This window comes from Gymnogyps californianus, chromosome 19 (genome assembly GCF_018139145.2).
Source record: "Gymnogyps californianus isolate 813 chromosome 19, ASM1813914v2, whole genome shotgun sequence".
Classification (NCBI taxonomy): Eukaryota; Metazoa; Chordata; class Aves; order Accipitriformes; family Cathartidae; genus Gymnogyps; species Gymnogyps californianus.
The window spans coordinates 8,828,035-8,848,604 of record NC_059489.1 but is presented as its reverse complement, the minus strand read 5'-3'; the positions used below and the strand labels follow the sequence as shown (position 1 = coordinate 8,848,604).

General features: G+C 53.5%; 1 protein-coding gene across 2 annotated transcripts in view; it reads right to left on the bottom strand.

Moving 5' to 3' along the window:
• Positions 1–20,570, bottom strand: part of MGAT5B (alpha-1,6-mannosylglycoprotein 6-beta-N-acetylglucosaminyltransferase B) — a 71,586-nt gene that overhangs the window by 27,704 nt on the left and 23,312 nt on the right. For both annotated transcript variants that reach the window (XM_050908391.1, XM_050908390.1), the window contains exons 3-8: positions 16,677–16,821; positions 5,017–5,129; positions 3,569–3,642; positions 1,908–2,078; positions 897–1,061; positions 53–222 (exon numbers count right to left, since the gene is read on the bottom strand). In XM_050908391.1, the coding sequence (XP_050764348.1) occupies positions 53–222; positions 897–1,061; positions 1,908–2,078; positions 3,569–3,642; positions 5,017–5,129; positions 16,677–16,821 (838 nt within the window). The remainder of the gene's footprint in view (positions 1–52; positions 223–896; positions 1,062–1,907; positions 2,079–3,568; positions 3,643–5,016; positions 5,130–16,676; positions 16,822–20,570) is intronic.

The window sequence follows — 20,570 nt, the reverse complement described above, 5'->3', positions numbered from 1 at the left end:
GGAGGCAGACACCCTTGGGGGGACCACGCACCCATAGCACCGCAGCACCCACCTCTGCAGCTCCTTCAGGGAGACTGTGACCCGCAGGCTGTGTCCCAGGAGGAAGAGGGCAGCCAGGATGTCAGCCCACTGCACCATCTCGCCTAGTGGGCCCCCCTTCAGCACCCGTGGACTGAAAACATCCCCCGACTCCTCTGTCAGGAAGCCGATATGGATCAAGATCTGGAGAGACAAGGAGAGGGGTCAGCGCCAGGATGGGTGGCTCTGGGCAAAAGGGACAATTTGGGTGTTCCAGCCCAAAATGACTTATGGTCCCTGACTCCCTCCAGCTCCTTTTGCACACTGTAATTACTTGGGGAAATCAGCCCGTTGTAAAGACAAGCGATCTATGTCCAATTAGCAAAGACCCAATAGTCAAGAGTTTACCAGCTCCCATCAACTGGTGCTCTGTATCTTGGGACCAGGTTCGTGTTCCCCACGTACACCACAGTCCGTCCCACGGACCAGAGCCGGATCTCCTGGCACACGGGGACCGAAGGGCAGGGCACCACAAAAACACGAACGAGAAGGCCAGCAACCTTGGCACCTCCGCGGAGGAGACGTGCCAGACTCCCTGCCCGCTGTCAATGGCTGTCTGCTGGCTGGACGCTGTCTCCCACCCATCAGGATCCATCTCCAAAATTCACCCCGTTGTTCAGCAACACCAGTCCTGCGACATCCCACAAGTGTGCAGAGTCACGCCCATGGACCACAGACCGACCCTGCAGACCCATGTGCTTCCATAAACGAATTTTCCTCCCAGCTCGCTCACACCCCAGCTGTCTCCGCTCCTCGTGTTCCCAAGGGCTCAGCTTTTCCATCTCCCCACTGTGCCCCCCCGTGCAATTAGGTCGTACGTGTTTCTGGTCCCTTTGCCGGCCCTTCAGCTTCTGCTCGAGGCGCCGAGCTGCCCGCAGCCACTGCTGGGCCAAGTGCCGGATCCTCTTCTTCATGAAGCTGAGGGACTCCTTGCCCGTGCCGATCAGCTCCAGGAGGCGAGCCAGGTCGCTCCGGAAAGCTGCCTAGGAAAGGAGCATGCTCTGCATTTTGAGTGTAGGGAAAGCAGCCGCAAGAGGAGCCCCTGGGCTGCCACAGGTTTGCCCATCGCAGCTGAGGTGCTGTGGGTCCTTCCTGGACGGACAGCTTGCCCTGGTGCCACCAGACCTGACACCAGAGCTCCTCCACTTAATGCACCAAATCCCAGGGGCCCCATTGCACCCAGAGCATCTCGTGACATCCTGGATTCCTCAGTACAGGAAAGACACGGACCTGTTGGAGCGGGTCCAGAGGAGGCCACAAAAATGATCAGAGGGCTGGAAAACCTCTCCTATGAGGAAAGGCTGAGAGAGTTAGGGTCGCTCAGCCTGAAGAAGAGAAGGCTCTGGGGAGACCTTATAGCGGCCTTTCAATACTTAAAGGGGGCTTATAAGAAAGATGGGGACAGGCTTTTTAGGAGGGCCTGTTGCGATCGGACAAGGGGTAATGGTTTTAAACTAAAGGAGGGGAGATTCAGACTAGATCAAAGGAAGAAATTTTTTATGATGAGGGTGGTGAAACACTGGCACAGGTTGCCCAGTGAGGTGGTAGATCCCCCATCCCTGGGAACATCCAAGGTCAGGCTGGACGGGGCTCTGAGCAACCTGCTCAGGTTGAAGATGGCCCTGCTGATGGCAGGGGGGTTGGACTAGACGCCCTATAAAGGTCCCTTCCAACCCAAACCGTTCTGTGATTCTGTGAAAACCCACGTGAGGCATCATGGCCCTGCTGACACTGCTGGCTCTGGGAACACTTATTTCCAGCAGCCTTGAAGCCACCGTCTCCCCCCAAGCCCCCTGGGACCGGCAGGACGCAGCCTGCCCCCACCTTACCTGCACCCGGGGCAGCGGCGGGGGGGAAGGCAAAGCCGCCGTCCGGTTTCGCCACGGCAGAGGAGGGCAGAACCACTCGACTTCGCTGAGGTAGATGAGGAATGAGCACTCGGTGCCGTCCACACCAAAAAACGCATAGCAGGGGTCGGAGGTCCACCTGGCCCTCATCCACTGCAAGGGGGCAAAGAAACACGTGGGGCTCGTCCTCTGGCTGGGAGAGGACGCGGCAGCCTTGCGAGCTGCCCCTGCTATGGGCAACCTCTATTCTCCGTCACCTTTCTCCAGCTGGGAGCTAGAAATGAAGGGCAGAGGGTGGATAAAGGGCTGCAAACCAGCACGCACCCAGCACCAGTGCCGTGGTGCTGATACTTGCCCGCCCAGTGCCTCCAGGGCACATGAGGCAGAGGAAGAGCCAGGAGGGTTTGCTGGGGGCTCCCTGGGTTTCTGGCACTGGTTCCAGCATTCCCTGGGGGCACAGCCATTAATCCCTAGGAAATGATACACCACAGGGTTTTCTTCTTGTTAGCTTTGCTGGGGAGTGAGCCGAGCTGCTGATCTCATCGCCCCGGGCGCAGCGGGGCAAGGAGACAGATCCACCAGTGGTCCCCAAGGATGATTTCACATGAAGGAGAATAACCAGCGACCGGAGCAGCGATTTATCATCCCCCGCAACGGCACTTGCCAGCCTCTTCCTAATTCAACTACAAAAACAAATCTACTCGGGAGACAGGTCGCTGCGCCCAATATGTAAAACGCAGCAATCATCCGGACAGGAGATCGAATTACAGCCTTCCACAATTAAATTACATTCCGAATTTACTCAAATTGTGGAAGGAAAGGATGCCTAGCACCAGGGGAAGAGGAAAATACAACCCCCCGGTATCATTTTAATGTACCCTTCAACATCTTTTCAGGGAGACTCGGCCCTGCAGAAGCCTGAGTTTGAAGCAGGAGGCTGGGAAGGGGAGGGAAGAGGGAGATGCTTTTAATTAGTTCATGTAAATATGCTCTCTGACAAAGCAATCATGCTGTGGGCCAAATGCCAGGCTGCATTCAGGTGTAAAGAGCAGGGCTGGGTCACGCAGGACATCCTATTTGAGATGGAGGTCCTGGCCACCTTAACGAGATGCTCTTCTGTGCAATGCTGAGATTATTCCCCAGACACTAGCTAACGGTCCAGATATTTAAAGATGATGTGACAGTGCTTTCTCCTCACTACGCTTCTGTCATCAAACACAGAAACTACAGGCAGGGAGGGCTGCAGGCAGAGGTGGTCTCACAGAGCTGATTCTGCTGCTGCCTGCACACCTCTGGGTACCGTGGCTTCAGTGCTTCGTACGACTAAAACTGAAGGTATATGCCTTATTATTGGGGGAAAACAGTTACATTTGTAGAGCAAAGGCTCCCAGATGAGGTCGGACACCTCCCTTGTGTTTTCTCCTCGCAGCACAGCCGCGCTTTGCTTTCCAATTCTTTGGCTCTGCTCCTCCTTCTGCAACAGGCTGCACCTTTCCCGTTTTAAAGCAAACAGTTTTACTCTGGAAAGCATCCCCCTCCCCACTGCCCTTCCCAGTTTAACCCCAGGGTTGTTGCTTTGTGCCCTTCCCAGCAGCTTCCACCCCAGGTAGAGACCCTCTCCCAGACAGGGAATCCTGACTCACCTCTACTTTCCCAGCGCAGTCAGGGTACTTGGGGTCCCTGGGCACCTCGCACTGGTCCCTCCTGCCTTCCAGCACTGCAGAAAGATAATGTGGGCATTGGGAGAGCTGGGACATGCCGGCAGAGCAGCTAGAAACACAGGGAGGGGAGGGGAGGGGATGGGATGGGGCTGCCAGCCCCCGAGCACGTTCATTGGCACTGCAGCTGGGCTGGCAGACAGCTCCATTCCACTTGATGGAGCAGGACACCAAGATGTGAAGCATCTTCCCCAAGGTCAGGGCAGAAACAGAGGAAACCCCCCAGCCCTGCTTCAATGCCAAGACTGTGTTCCCCTTTCCCAAATCTCAGCAGGTCTCTTTATAGCACCTCCCTGCTGCTCTCAGCCTGGTCCAGACCCCAGGTCCCACCTATCCACGCTCCTGTTAATCATCCGTAAGCAGGCTGCAGTATCTAAGGAAGCACTTGACAGCCTTTACGCCGTAAACTTGCAATAAAAATTGTCCTGCTGAGCTGTCGAAAGAAGACTCAGCCCCCAGGGTCAGCCTCGGAATAAGGCACAAAAGTGGCTAAAAAGGTAATAGGATCTTTTCTTCCTCTGTGGTTGGATTAATAAAAGACACCACCCCTCCTATAAGCCCTCCTTTGCCTATAACTGAAAAAGCATGAGGTGGAAGAGGCAACAGAAGCATCTTCTACTTGATGATGCCAGCCCAAACCCCGGGAACCATGCAGCCATGTGAGGAAACATCTGGAGAGCCCAGCTCCCCTCCCAGCACTGCCAGCACTGCTGGAGTGGGATGGGAACGTCTCTCCTGGCGCTGGATCTCAGCCCCTGGGCTTTGGATCCAAACCGCCACATTTTTCTATCCAGGTGTTTGTGCTGGCACTGCTCCCCATCTTTAATTCTGCATTTAATTCTGTGGCATTTATTTCTGACAGCAATTCAGATTTGTCACCATTCCTCCTCCTTGCAGGCATGAGTTTCCCAGGTCGTGCTATGCTGCCGATTGATCTCCCCTTAGCTCTCGAGTCCTCCTGGGCCAAGTGAGGCAACGCTTTTAGGAGAACCTTACTGCTGTCAGAGACCACGGAGGGTGGTTCCCTATGCAGCCTCCTTTTCCAGCCTCCCTGGCTCTAATAGCAAGGTGAGAGTCCTGGAAACCTCCGAGAAGGCTCAGACCGCACTCAGGACCTCTTCTTCCTCAAAGAGATGGTGTGACCATGTGTTGCATCCGCACAGAGTTGGACACAAACAGCCCTAGGAGGTCTGCCGAAGAGCTTCGGGTGCCCTACTTAGTCCTGCAGACAGGAGCGAGTTGGGGAACCTCAGATCAGCATCCATTCCCTGCATTTTTACCAAATTTTTCGTGATAGGCTTGGCTGGATCTCCCTATTGCAAATGCATAGCACGTAGGAGGTTTGGAGCATGGGGACCCCCGGGAACACTCACCTTTCCCATTCAGGAGGCTGTTCCGGAGAATCTGATCTACTTTTATTGCAATGTCTGAGACGTTTTGAGCTATAGCTTGGATCCTCTCCATCAACCCGGCTGCTGGCTGGAACCTGGGAAAAAAAAACAAATGGACCTTGAAAACTTGATGTCTCGCAGTGGTGACACCCAAGGGTGCTTATAGCAAACTTGCCTTCCTTGGAAGCTGCCAGCAGGCTGAACTTAGCTCCAGGATGCAACATGGGAACATCTGGTCCAGCGTGTATCGGGCAAAGAGGTCACTGCCTTCCAAGAAGTTTGATTACAAACCTATATAAATGAGTATTCTGCCATTTTTCGCAGTGTGCTGATAAACACGGATACATCTGTGCATTTTACATGGGGAAATATTAAACAGGCTGGAAAAAACTCTTTTTCTTATTTCAGATGTGCTATGTTTGAAAATCCTCTGCTGTGATTATTGGCTTTGCGGTGCACGTAGGAAGCCGTGCTGGGAAAAAAAGGGAGGAAAAAAACCCAAAAGTACAGAGAAAGGAAGGCAAAACCGGAGGAGGGCTGAGGAAGCTTGCGGGCCTGGAGCAGACTGCAGACAGATGCAAAACACGCAGGACACGTGGATGGCCTGAGCCAGCCCAACCACCAAAGATTTAGGCGAGCGGATTTCCAGGTCCCCTGGTGAGGGCTGTGCAGGGCAGCGTCAGCAGCATTGCATGAGCTGGGGTTGAGCTGAGTATCGCAGCCCCAGCAAAGCCCGCAGGCACCTTCCCACCAAGGCCTGAGATCAAATTCCACCAGTTTGAATAGCTGCGTACTCCGTCTATCGAATTAAACCCCGCAATCAATACCGTCCTAGGTAAACAGCACCATTAAACTCATCTACATAACACATTGTGTAGACGGAGCGACAGAGCACTGTAAAGAGGCCGGGTGTCAATTAAAACCTGCTGTAATATATAAAAGGGCAAGACAACTCAATCCATCAGCAGCGGTGCCCTGCCAGGCTTGACAAGGAGCAAGCTCTCCACCTCCAACGCCTCGCCTGCCATTTCCACCGCAAACAACCACCACGTCTCGACGAGCGCAGTTATCGCAGTAAATAATTTCCCCTTCTGCAGCATCTGGGTCATAAGTTTTTCCTCCTGCTGCTGCCGAGATCATTATAATACAAGGAAATGTCATAAGCTGTGAGCAAAACCAAAAGGGCTACCTTGAATACTCTTGGAACAAAAAATATGTGCTGATGTCAGGTCCTTCCCAGTGAAGTTTTATGTTTGTTCTCCAGATCAGTGAACCCGAAGGCTGGGATTTAAAGTACCTCTGTCCTCAAGGCTAAAAAAATCCTAGTTTTATGAACCGATACTGCTTCGGTTGTTGATTTAAAGTCCATTCGCTAGCAGCGAGCAGCCCACATTTTTCCTTCTGGCATGGTTTATGACCATCAATATTCAGCCTGCATACCTCCACAGGGAGCCACATATCTTAGGCTTTTAAGAAATAATAATTAAATGCAGAGGACACCATTGCCCTGAAGTAACTTTCAACCTTTGCAGAGAATAAACCCCAGGTATCCTGCCAGCTACTGTAACTGCTGCAGCAGGGAGGTTGCTCATGAGGCCCCGGTAAAATATGGGGCCAAAAATGACCTGCGATAAGCTCTGCTTGTCAGCATGGCTCCGAGGAGATAAAACGCTCCCGGTCTGAGGGCTGCACAGCTCAGCCAGCCCTAAAAGCTCGCAGACTCCCCATTTCTGCAACCCTTTTTCCACCGGCAAGCAGTCGTCGGACCACGCAGGTGATGCACAGGCGCTCAGTAAACAGGGAACTGCTGGGATGGGCAGTTTAGGAGCAAACATCACAAGGATGCAGTGAATTTAGAGCCAGCAAGCCCAACCTCCTGCTCCAACAACAGGAGAGGGACGTTGGCCTGGTGGAGATGCTCCTCAGGTTTCTCCATCACTCATGGCACGGAGAGAGGACGAGCACAGCTGCGGCAGCCCTGCTCCCACGCTTCACAGCACCTAGATTAGCCCACGATCCAACTTCTGCCTCCTCCCAGAAGCTATCTCAACTCCCACTTGGGTCCAAACCCACTCCCAAACACCCAAGTAATTAGGCGAATCTCAAAAGTCAACAGCAACCTCGGTCCCCATCTTCTCTCCGATGACCTCCAGACCTCAGCTCAGCCAGGGCTGAGCGCTGGGCATCCATGAATGCATTGAAACAAAAATCAGGATCGTTATCCTAAATAAATGGCTTTCTTCCAGGCTCAGCCTTGCAGCCAGCCTAAGTCCTGCCGGAGCTCCGGCCACGGTGGCAGTTTCATATCAGGTGATGGATCTGGCCCAGCATCTATGCCCGCTTGCCCAGCTCTTGTAAGCTACAGCTGCTCCCCAAACACAAAGATTTCAACTCGGAGCCCTTTGATGTAAAATGTACGCCTGATCATCTCACTCAGACAGCACTTCCAGTTCTCGCAAACACGACAGCCGCGTCGCATGGGCTCTGCGAGGCTTTCCCCGAAACGCAGAGGGTTACTGCAAAGTGACACAAAAAACATCCACCATGGTTCTTGGCATATATTAAGAAGATGGAAAAATGGCAGAAAACGTCCCTCCAAAATCAGGAACCAGGCTCAAATCTCCCACCACTTGCACGCTCATCACCCTTACTTGTCAAACTGGTTTTCTCCAGATCCCCATGATTTTGAGCGAGGGGTTTCATGCTCGGGGTGAAGAGCCATGCTCCCACATCGGGAGCACTGATGGCCCTCGGTGTTAGCACTAACACGGGCAGCACCAAGTCAGCTGCCTCGGTGTTTTTATCTGCTGGGCAACAAGGCTATCACTTGAGCTGCAAATTCCATTTAATGTATTAGAGAGACGACAAGAAGGTTAAGCATAAGTTACATCACCTATCATTACGGTGATATGTCACCTGGGCAGAGGACAAGAAAATAAGACATTTAAAGCAAAAACTCAAATGCAGAAAGGTTTTCTGTAGCTTGTCAGAATTTGATGCCTTATTCTTAGTAACTGGGGACACTGGGAAGGACAAGGTAAGTGGCTTATTCTGCTCAGTGACAGCTAAGCAGAAGGGGAATATCCCACCGCGTGACTCCATCCGAGCTGGGATGCCAGCACGGCCTCCGCCAGCCCAGCAGAAAGAAGAACTCGCTTCCAGCGCTACCACTGCACAGGGAGCAGCAATGGGCTTTTTTTTTTTTTCCTTGTTGCTTTTTAAATTTTTCTATAGCGACAATATAAATGCCACCAAAATGCGCTGGGGCTGTGCCAGCTATTGAAACTATAGTAAATTACTATGGGTTTTCTAGAACAAATTTTTCCCTGGGACCTTAAAACCATTTACTACAGCAAATACAGTACTTTTACTTCTAACCATCAATATTGATTTCATCTTTATTATTTTCAGATTTATATTTCCCCATGTTGATTAAGATTCAGATCACACTGTGCCTTATAATGCACTGTATACAGTATTCATCTCTTTTCAAAAACTGCTATTAAGATGTATCTTTCCCCACTGGCAGATCATTTGCCATATAATATAGCCGGAGGTTGAGTTTTCCTTTACTTTTTTATGCATTAATTTGGTTCCCTTCACTTTGTCTCTTGTCCTCAACCCCACAGCAGCAGCTCAGATTCAGCCTGTTTATCCCTTTACAAGGCACTGTATTTTTATTGCCTTTTATAAAAGTGGCATTACGAAAAGATGAATCTCTCTCTCTTTGTGTGTTGTCTTCATAATACAAGCCCTAAACATATTTGCTTGCTCATCCGATATTTCTTGCTATTAACTGGGGAAAGCAGTGACTTTGGGAAGACCGATACAGATGGAGAAAAGCAGATATTTTGAAGATAAGACATCAACAAATGCAACACTCGCACAGAGCAGTTTACCAAAGGATTTCAACTTGCTCATTACAATGTCCGCACTGCCATTTGCCTCTTTAAAGATTTTTTTTTTTTGCCCAAAGACCCAAGGCAGAGCAGAAAGCAGCTGGGAAGTGTGTGTGGGGCTGGTGCTGGGCTCTCGCTGCTGCCCCGCTCTGGGGACACAAACCACCCCCCAACATCCAGCCCCGTGACAGCTTCGCTCTCCGGGACAGGGAGCTGAAAGCCCGGAGGTGGCACTGATGGATAACCCTTCCCGGCAATGGGAAAAGGGCCTTTCCCGTCCTCCTGGCTCCTGCTGCAGCTTTTGAGGTGCTGCCTGTTAAAATAGCTGGAGTATCTCCTGGAGAAACGAACCCCTAGTGCATCTCCAGCGGGTCACCCCGCGGGCTCAGGCTCCTCTCCCCATCCATCCATCAATCTCGGTGGGACGAGCTCAGAGTCGCCCAACAGCCGGTGGGGGACAAGCCGAGGGGTCCCCAGGGATGTGGGGAAAAGCCCTCATCCAAGTGCTGGCTAACTAAAAAAGGTGATTTAAATCTCCGAGAAGATGGAGCCATTAAGAGCTTTGCTCCTCTGGCTTAAGAGAATCCAAGTAAACCTCATCATCGACGCTGGAGGCAAAACTTTTTTCAGGGATCCATGCCCTTGTGCACATCTCTGCATCCTCTCCGAGGTGGCTTGCACCCAAAAGGCCGGGAGCCAGGGCTGCTCACAGGGGAGAGAGCAAGGCCACGAACACAGACACAAGGGGGTTACCGGGTGGCTGATGCTCTCCCTAAAATTTGGGTCACGGTCCCCTGACACCGATGCTCCCAACGTGGGGTGTAGTAGGAGAGGCAGCAGTGGCCGGGGGGTGCCCCACGCATGAGGCTCAGCTGTGTGTTCTGTGTTTATTTGACTTGTAATCCTGGTTTTAATCCTCATAACTCCGGCGCTTGGATAAACATACCCTCATACCCTAAGCTTGGATAAACAACCTTGGCTTGGCTTGAGCTGGTGGTCCTTGCGGGAGGGGGGGGCAGCACGTGGGGTGCCGTGATGGGGAGCACGGGGAAGGTCCCGTGCCCTGCTCCGCTTGGGAAAGGTTCAGACCCCCAGTAAGCAGAGCAAAAGCCCGAATCCCTGGTTGCTACCAGCTTGGCAGAAATTTATAGCAACATGAGGGGAAAAAAAAAGTGCTGGGGCTGAGGCACGAGACTCGCTGCTTTGCTATCCCCAGCGCCGGCTCTGCCAGGTCGTTCGGCGCCTCGGTGCCTTTCCTGACATCAAACAAGGACAGGGATGCTGCACCCAGCTAGGCAATCTCCCCGAGAGCCACATACAAGAAGGCCCATACCACTGATAAGTGGGTTTATTCTTCACAGGCAGCTCCAGCCAGTCAACTGGATAAAAATTTAAAAAGAAATAAAAGTATTTTAAAAATTACAGAACAGCATATGTTTCCAATACAATTTCTGGTATCTCTGTATACTGCAATCTTTTCCATTACACCAGAGGGCTGAGACAAACAGCTCGGTCTCCTCTCCATGAACACCTGAATAAAGATCTGAGTTCGCTCTGGCCATTGTGCTCATTGGGAATCCACGCTGGGCAAATATCCCAGAGAACATGTTTCAGGACGGGAGCATTCCTTGGAAACTCATCCGAAGCAAATATCGGATGATGCACGGGCAGAGCCCTGCCTGATCTCCTCCAACACCAAGTTACATAATAAATCGCGTAATAAATACCAGAGCATTTAACTCACTAAAGTACTTTCATTTATTTTAACTTCAGTTTACTGTGGGTGACGTTTCTCACACAAATGCATTTAGAGGACCAGACCCTGAGCTAACCCAAAGCCCGCGACTGCACACCCCAGGAGAGGATGCTGCCGTTTCAGTGAGCTGGCAATAAATTTCACAAAAAAAATGATGAAAACCAACTTTCCGATCAAAGCCAGTATCTCGCCAACAAAGGAAGAACTTGCCAGCAAAATATAACCAAGATCATGAATTAAAATATTTTATGAATGCTATCAAGTGCTCTGAGATCCTTCCCACGCAGAACATGAAGCTGAAGCCACAAGCCCAAACCTTCGCTTTCCTCCTGACTCCCAGAGCAGAACCGAGCCGAGCCATATGCCCAGGCAGCAGCGGGTTTTATTTATGTGAACACGAGCAATCACGGACAGGAGGGTTACGGGATCGTCACTTTGATGTATGTTAATTGTCACTTGATTGGGGCATAAATCAGATACATTTGTCTACATGCTTGAGTAGCCTGATGCAGGCTGCGAGAAACCGCCTTCGGTGAGCTGTGAGGACATTGCCAGCCTCGACTAAGAGGGACGTGCCCAAAAGTTACACCAAAAATAGCCAGTTTTGATCACAATCCCTGGGGCAGAGGATCCCCTGGGTAAGATGCTCTCCCGAGCCCGTGCTTTTCTACAGCCCTCAGCCTCGCGCTTTCTTTGCCAGCTGCGTGTTTCGGGCACGCTCTGCTTCCTTTTGGAAGGGTTATTTTGGCAGCCTGTGTTTCCACCATCAGCACTACAGCCTCCCCTTGATGCCCCGCTCCATCGTGCCCATGCCCCCCAGCTGGGAAGCCCCCGAGCCCATCCCTCCGGAGAGGGCTGCTTGCTCCCAGCTGCTCCGAAATCAGGGACATCTGATGGAGGGTTAATGGGATCTGATTTTCCTCGTAGGCTAAATCAGACACATAGCCTGGGCAAAGGCACGTTGGTGCCACACTCCTCCCCACCCCACATCACCAGCCCCCAGCACTGCCCCGAAGCCCTGGGCTCCACTCGCCCCAGGGGACGGGGTGCCGAGGGCTTTCCCTGTGCGAGCCGCCTGAGACAACACAAACAACCACGGCACAAAAACGCCAGCAAGAGCACTTTGCCTCCACGCGTTAATGCATCACGAAGCCTCATTCGCAAAGCCCTGTGATAAGGCAGCCCTCGGCGTATCAATGTTTTGGGATGGAAAGGCACAAAATAAACAGAAAGCAAAGCCCATCGCAGAATTAGGTTTAGCAAATTGAGGTGCCGGGGGAGGTACAAGCCTGGGAGCAGGATGGGAGGGTGTGAGTGACCTGGGCACACACGGGCACCTATATCCCCACCGCACTGGCGATGCCCATCACCCTCCAGCTGTGGGTCTCTCCCAGCGAGCCCAGAGCCCCTCGGGCAAGGTGGAGGCACATGGATGGACCGTGCTCCCCTGGCCATCTTGCTAGTGGTACACAGCCACCTCTCCGCTCTGCCTTAGGGGGCAAAGCGATTTACCTCAACTGCCCAGGCATGAATTTCCCCACGCATCTCCTCCCCTGACCCTGATGGGGACCCCAGACTGAGGGGTCCTCAGGGACCCCCTGCACTGTGCCCATCCCCGCCAAGCTAACACTGAAAGCATCCAGGACCGGGCTGGAGATGTCCTCAGGAGCTGGCAAGAAACTACTCGCCGCCTCTGCCAGGATGAAATGGGTTGCAGAACCTGTGAGGAAGGAGAGTGCCAGGGAGGAAGGCTCTCACAGCGCTGGCTGCTGGGCTCTCCTGCCCAGCTGCACCTCTCTGACACTGCTCCCGCGGCTGAGCTCTGCAAAGCTGGGCTGGATTGCAGGACAGGTCTTACCTTCCCCACGGGCTGCTTCAGGGCTCTGCCGCTCCAGACAGCTTTCACACCATGCAGCACCAGCCTCACCTTGCAGACGCCCTCGCTGAGCCCCGCAGCATGCCGAGGAGATGGGGAGAGGGTGCATGGAGGGGTCAAAGACCGCTCTGGGCTCACCTGGATAGCAGGGGTCTGTGGCATCTGGCAGCAATTTCTCTAAAGCCAGCTTATCAACGGCGACAATTCAGGAATTAATAGAGCCAGGCTGGCAGGATGCAGGAACATCACCCATTTAGTGTCATATTGTGAGACTTTTAATTACTGGGAGAATATGGAGTCATGTAATGATTACAAGAACAAATACTTAAAGTGTGTGGAAATTAACTGAGCCTTGGCAGTAATTAAGCTTGAAGATTAATCAGTCGTTAGCAAATAACACCCTTTGCAGGCTAACCACTATGTGGGGGAGAGGGACAACTGGGGATGCCGGCGCTGCAGACCTGAGTCTTCTCCGCTGCCACCTCCCCGTGGGCACGGGGCAGGCCGGGGGCAGCCTGGCCCCCGGAGAGGGCTTCTCCAAGCCGCAGAGCTGTTGGGTTATGGTGCCAGCTTGGGGCAGCCACTTCGGACCCCCTCACTCCCTCCCAAGCGCTTTCCAGCAGGGGACCAACACTTCAACTGCAAACTACTATTTTCCTTGCCCAGTAAATAGCTCTCCAGGAGGCTTCCATAAGCACTCCAATTTCCTTCCCTTCTGATGATTTACAAGAGTTGCATTCAATTAACAGCGATATTGATTTTTCCGCAGCCGACTGGCAGGCTGCTCGCACTCATTAGGGAACCCATCGCTTACCTTCCCAGCGCGGGCAGGGTGCGGGCAGGGTGCGGGCAGGGAGGAGCCCCGGGAGGGCTGGAGAAGGGATGCAGCAATGCCCCGGGGCACAGCAGGCTGGTTCACGGGTGCAGCCTGTGTCCCCTTACCCCAGTGTGACACCCCACAAAACCCCTGGGCAGCTCTTCTAAGGAGAACGTTGGACATTTGGGTTTTCCAAGAGTTTTATCTAAAGCATTGCAAGAGGGCTACATATAGAGGCACCTGTAGAGTATTCAATCAGACAGCACCTACGGAGCAAGAAAGATCTTGGAGCAACTTTCAGCCACGTAAAGCTGCCTGCCCTGGCATCTGGGAGGCTTTTCAAGGCAGGTCACTAATTACATCCCATATATTTAAAATCCTCCTTGCATTTTCCAAGAGGAAAAGCCACCTCTGCCCTCTGCCGGAGTGGTGCTGGAGGGGGACAGTGCTCACAGGCTACTCCATAAAGCCCACGGAAGCCTTCACCTCCTTCCTCTTCGTTGGGGCTCTGCAAACCCAAGCCCTCCCAATTTCATTGGAGATCCAGCGTTAAGCAGGAGAGCACTTTGTAAAAACAAGAATTAATCCACTTTTGCGCAGGTGGAATTGCAAAGCCCACACTCGCGGCTTTGCTGAGCAGGGAAGGAGACAAAGGCAGCCACCGTGCTAACCAGAGACACTAAAGAACAAAATCCCTTTGGAATTAGCACCCTTTAGTTATATTATCTTTCGCTGACAGCTTCAAGTCGGTCACTGGTGATCAAAGAGACAGCGATAGGGAGGGAAGGTGGAAACAAGCCCTTGGTGGAGTCCCGGGGTCCTAATAACGAACAGCACCAAGGTGTCTCCATGGCCATGGGGCTGATCTGGGTTCAGGAGACACCACTCGGTCCCAGTGTGGTTGGTGGTGCCTGTTCCCCCTCGGCACAGGGGGTCCCCAGGGGCTGCAGCTGGTTACCCCCAAAGGGATGGGGACCTCAGCACCCCCACTCTGTGGGGTCTCAGCCCAGGTTTCGCACCAGCTGCTATTCGATTCCCCCCGGGATGCTCCACGCAGCTCTGGCGAGCACCCATCAGAGCAGCAGGGTCAGCTCGGAGCAGGGTGGCAGACGGGGTGCATTGGCTCTGCACCCTTCCAGCTGCCTTGTGCACCCCGCAAAGGAGGGCAGGGACGGGGACAAGCCAAGAAAGGGCACTATGGACGAGGGAGCATGTGTGGCAGCAGAGACGGAGCCGCTCAAACCCGCTGAGACCCAGCACAGCTGTAACACTTCCAACACGCCTCCTCTGACCACAGACTTCAGCCAAACCCGGGGGCTGCAGGGAAGGAGGGGAGCGCTCGGGAAACGCTTCACAAGTGTTTGCAAACGCTGCCAGTGCTTCCTTACAGACCGTCACAGCAAAAATCCACCCACAAGAAACCCCGCCACGACGGTTGCTTCATCTGGAGATGCTCTGCCCCGTGACCAAAACCTGATCTTCAGAGGCTAGGTGAGAACAAGGAGATGACACAGATTGGTTTTGATGCAGGATGAAGTGAAGGGACTTGAATGCACTTAAGGAGTAATTTATAAGGAGCAAAAGGTGACAAACTAGTTGTCCCTGATTTTCTGTTCCTGAAAATTAAGACACCTGTAATCTCAACCACTCAAGCTCATCTCAGCACATACACAAAACCCGAGGCTGTTTTGATGTGCTGGGTCCATAAGCTCCCATCCTCTCTGGTCTCTCCAAGCAACAGCCCCAGAGTCACCAGCCACGCAGCAGATCTGAAACGCGAGATTCCCATCTGCAGCAATTGCTGCCAGTTCACATAAATGCTTTTAAGTTTATCTCTTGGCTGCTGGTGTACAGAAATTACCATCATCTGAAATTACTGTTTCTTTTAACATGAGATTGGCCAAGAAAATCATCAAATGTGAGCGAGCACCTTCCAGTCGCTGGCTGTAATAGCCCTGTCCATTCCTCTCCGGGATTACTGTTGTCCTCTTTGCACACTTGGGTACCAGCCAGCCTCGTAACAACAAAATCCTCAGCACCCGCCATTACCGAGGTAAATTATATTTTTCAGTGGTTGAAATTATGTTACTTAAAAGGCAAAGCCATGCACTCCAAGGCTGCCTGTGCAGCTTTAATTCATGTGTGCACGCAGTACGGCACAGCACAGCCTTTAATTACAGGCTCACTTACTCTATTTTCCATCATAGGCGCAAAAGAGACTCGTAAGGAAAGCGAGGGAGAGAAATGGAAATGATGATGGAAACAGGGAGGCACAGGAATCCCCGCCGGCTGTCGAGCACAGCCACGGCAGGAGGCAGAGGTGGGAATGCCAGGCAGGAGCCATCGGGATGCACCGCAGCTCCTGCGCCAGCTCCGGTGGCACAGCACAGGGCAGAGGAGACCATTGCATGTCACACCCCTGCCACCCACCGCTCACGTGTCACCCGTGACTCCGTCTGAGCAAAATCTATGCTGGCACGGTTTTTTGCATTGCAAAGTTTGTCACAAGCGCTGCCCTTCGGTTTTTTCATCTCTGCCCCTCCACATTCAAGTGACTTTAGTTACCATTTTTGCAGGCCTTGGCGTGACAGCCTAATTAGTATTAATAGATGTTTAAAGGCTCTCAAAGCAAACGGAAACATCTCTTTAGTAAATCAGCATGTCACGATGGGAAGGTCTGACGGCATCTCTCAAGCTGCTGACCTGGACAGATGCAACGCATGCATCACGGGGAGCCAGGACGCCAGCTCTGCACAGCGAGTGTTTCGGGGCCCGACAGTTTCCTCCTATTTCATTTTAAGCCTCGCTCAACTCCAGGGCTGAACATATCAGTTCTGGATTTCAAACAACAATCATTTCAACAGCTACCTGAGGAATATGGGCACAAAGAAACTGGCCTGAGCTCGCTCCAGGATTTAATGGCAGAGGGAGCACAGCCCACGCACCAGGTACTGCTCCAGCCATCAGCGAGTCCCACCTTCAGCTCCACCACGGCACGGCGGCGAAGAGACGCCTTCCCCCACTGCAACGCTAGCAGCTGGGACAGGTGCTACAGGAAACCCCCAAAATCACAGTAATTTCAGAAATCCCAAAAGAAAAGGGTTCCAGAAATGGCAAACAACAAGACTACAAAAAGATCTGCCCAAGCCCCGTGCCCTGCTGGGCTCCACCATCCCCACGCAGCGGCTCAGCCCGACACCGCAGAGCACAGTGGGGTTTTTTGCTCCTGCAAACCCCCCCGAGCCCGGCGCCGCTCCACGGGGTCTGCATGGGGCATCGGCGCGGCCAACTGACCTGTCCAGAGGGAATCGCGCTTCATCCCCTTTGTGGAAGTCAGTGCTATTCTCCAGCCTGGCCAGGATGTCCATCCTCTTCATCAGCATCTCCAGCATGTCGCTCATTCGCCGCAGCACCCCTCGGGACTCCAGCGCGCCCATCACTGCAGGCACACAAAGAGCAAGCGAGACACGGTCACGGGCTGGGTGCTGCCATGTCGGACCGAGAAAATCCCCCTCCCCACGGCTTCGGCCCCAAAGGTGCCCATGGGTCCTGCGCTCCCCATGGGTCCTGCGCTCCCCAGCCCCGCTGAGGGGCTCGGTGGTTTATGGACCATCTCGGTGCCCTGCTGTCCCTGATATCCCCTCCCTGGCTCTGGCAACAGACCCACAGCCCCATCATCCTGCCCAAGCACGGGTTAATCCCTGCCTGCGCCCAAATCCAGCTAGGCTGCTGCAGCTCCCAATAACCAGTGGTTATACCAGCCCTGGATCCAGCTTCCTCACCTGTCTCTCCAGGCATAAACTCCTGACTTATCCACCCGATCCAGCCTGCCGCGAGCGCTTACGGGAAACCAACTTTGTTCTCAAACACTAACCAAACAGCCTTTCATTTTGCACTTCTATTTTTCACTCTCCAAGACCCACCTAGCCCAGCATCCTGCCTTTGACAGCAGCCTGCAGGGAATGCTTAAGGAAAAGCATGGGAAACAGAGCAAATAGGAGGTCCTCCCCCAACATATCCTCCCAGCAGCACCGGATTTTCCTGTTGCAGAGAAGAATTTCTTTTATACCCTCATCTGCTACAGGGTGGGTGCCCCAGCACTGGGAATAGCTCTGTCTCAAGCGCTGCATCTCAGCAAACCCTCCCCAGCAGGGAAGGCCCCCGATTCCCAGCCCTGTTTAACACTCCTCTGCTTCCTACGGGTTTGCACTGCACCGACCTGCTGCTGTGTTGAAAGCGCCGGGGGATACACGAGCTCCTGGCTCCCAGTTTGATCTGCTGTCTAGTGACAGGCAGCCCCAAGCCCGAAGCCAGGGAACAGAAAATAAAGCTCCTGTGTCATCTCAGCGCAGCTCATTTGACGTTAGTAATAACTTAATCAGTGCATAATCCCCTGAACTTCTCCCGTTTAGCTTATCTCTGCTGTTCCACTCACATGTGCTTTTCAAGAGGCAGCACATATTTAATTTAGGGAGCAGCAGGAGCCGGGCGGGCGGTGCTGGGAAGGCGAGAAGCTGCCGGACACCCCGGGTGGCTGTCAGGACTTACAGGCATCTCATGCATCTCCAAACAGATGCAAAACCGGGTCCTGCAAAGCCAGAGGGTGGCTGTGCTGGTGCATCCCCTGGGTCCCCCACCCCGGCACAGCACCCTGCACCCAGCTCAGCCCCGGCGGTGGGATGGAGAGGGGCATCCCCACAGCACTGCGTGTCGGGGACAGCCCCGGCACGGGCTTCTCCTCGCCGCAGGAGCTGACTCAAGCCGCTGCGCATGTCAAACAGCATGGAGGCCAGCCTGAATGCGAGGTCTAGATGGTTTTGGTATTCAGATGAGAGCGGTGCCTATGGCCGTGGTGGGAACTGGCTCACCGCAACGGCTCCCGCTGCTGCAGAGATGCAGCCCCGGCTCCCTCCCCACTCCCCCAGTAAATCACCCTCTGACTCCAGCTCCGGATGCTGCGGTGCTGGAGCCACGGCTGCCGGGGGTCGGTTCTCCAGTTCTGATGGAGGAGGGCTGCATCGGCACCGCAGCTGAACCGGGGGCTTCAGCACTCGCCCATCCCCCTGCCAGGCTCTCGCCCCAGCGGGCACCGTGAAAGCATCGCATCACCACGGCTGCCTGTCGCTGTCGGACGTGTGGCACATGAACACAGGGTTACAAGCCAACCCTTAACCCCTCCAAGAAGCTGACACCGGGCCAGCCAGACCTCGCCGAAGTCCGTCTTCCACGCTTGGCTGAGATTATCAGCAACACATTATTTTTCCTGACGCTATCTAACAAAACGGAAGAAGAATTGAGAGCAAAAGCAATTCCTCGAAAAACAAAACCAAAAAAAACCACCAAACCATTCATGGAGATTGAAACCAGGCTCCTCCCCAAACGCTCCCTGCACTCCCATGGCAAGAAGTCGGCAACTTCTGCTTGAATCGGTGGGTGCCCGAGGTCCTGTGCAGCCCCAGACCTCCCTGGATGGGTCTGGGAACGCAGGAGCCACCTTTGCCCGTCCCACCAGGAAGGTCTCCCAATCCCCTGGGTGGGACACAAGTCACAGCCTGTCCCATTGAAGGGCAGAAGTGCTAACAAACTCACATTTAAAAGATGCTATGGAGGAAAAAAGTGGAAACTTGGACCCTGGAGCTCAGATTGTACAGGGGCCTCCCCAAACACAGCTGAGCAAACTGGGCAAAAACATGGCCAAGAAAAACAGAAAAGCTCTGAGATAGGCTTAAGTCAGAAAATCCACATTAGTTATTTCCCCAGAGGACTAAGCCCACTCCAGGACATCCCTACCACGGCTGGGCTGTGTTCACGGCTCGCAGCCCCCAGCACCCTCCGCCTGCCCGCCCCAGGCGGCTTCCAGGACTGATCGCCCCCCCCCAAACGGGGATTTCTGCTCAGGATTTGCTCCTGCTCTGACATCCCGGCACTGCCAGCGGGTCAGAGCTTAGACCTTGAACTCAGTTTTTGAGTGAGACAGAGACTGCGCATCCTTCTTGCCTGCTCCTGTGCCGGCGGGTGAGTCTGGAGGTCAGGAAAAGGACCCGATACAACCCCTACAGCTGGCCAGAAGGGCTTAAGCCACAACCACCACGTTTCCATGGATGGAGTGGTACCCTTGGCCCAAGGATTTGGATCCCAGCTTGTTTTGGGGGGGTCAGGTCATGCTGGTTCACTGGGAAGATGCAAGGATCATGTCTGGGAAGGCAAAGGAGATGATGGAGAGCCGCTGCTGCCTTTGCCACTCAGGGCTGGGCTGTCACCCCAATTTGTAGCCAGGCTGCATTTGTTTAATTACGAATGCCTGTTTAATGGTGCAGCTCATTTGAAATTTAAATGGCTGCTCGCAAAGCCCAGGCAGAGAAACAGCTCTGGCCCCTGGTTAAAACCCAGACAGACGTACAGAGCTCATCCCCGCAGAAGAGACCTGGGAAAAGCCCTTTCCTGAGGGGTTTGGGATGGTCCGGAGCCTCTCCAGCCCCTCTAAGGGAGCCTAATCCTGCCCTGGGCAGGGGACAAGGGAAACTGAGGCACAGAGATACACAGGGCTCACATTTCCAGCAGGCAGCAGCGAGCTGATGTCCATGCCGGGCACCCAGGGGTGCTCAGTGCCGTGTCCCCACTGCCCGGGCAAAGCTCCCCAGGGATCACCCCATGCTCAAGCAGCAGCAGGAGATGGAGATTTCCTGCTGCTTGGGCTACATCCACACCCCAGGCAATCCAGCCGAGGATGTCTGCTCGGAGTCCTCACCACAGAAGCACAGCCGACAAGACAGCTCTGCTCCCAAATCGCTAAGGAGGGATGAGGATATTCCCACTGGGGAGTGAAATCGTTTCCCTCTGGATCCCAGAGAAGCCGGCAGCGAGCAGAGCCACAAGCCCTGGCCCCGCAGCCGAGCCCCCAGTGCCCACCCGGCCCCCCCCAGCTCTCCTGCTGCCTTTGCCAAGATTTCCCCTCGTGTCGCTGCCACTATCCAATTTCCCGGATGGTTTTGAGTGATTCCAGGATGCTTTTCAACAGCAAAGCTCTGAGCTTTGCTGTCAACAGTGAGCGGAGATATTCCTTCTCCAATAACGAAATAAAAAACCACTCCAAATCCTAAGTAAAAATAGTAATAATAAAAAAAAAATCTCAGCCTTCACTGGGTTATCTTTTCGGGCACCCCGCCAGAAAGCAGAGCTGTCGCGGGG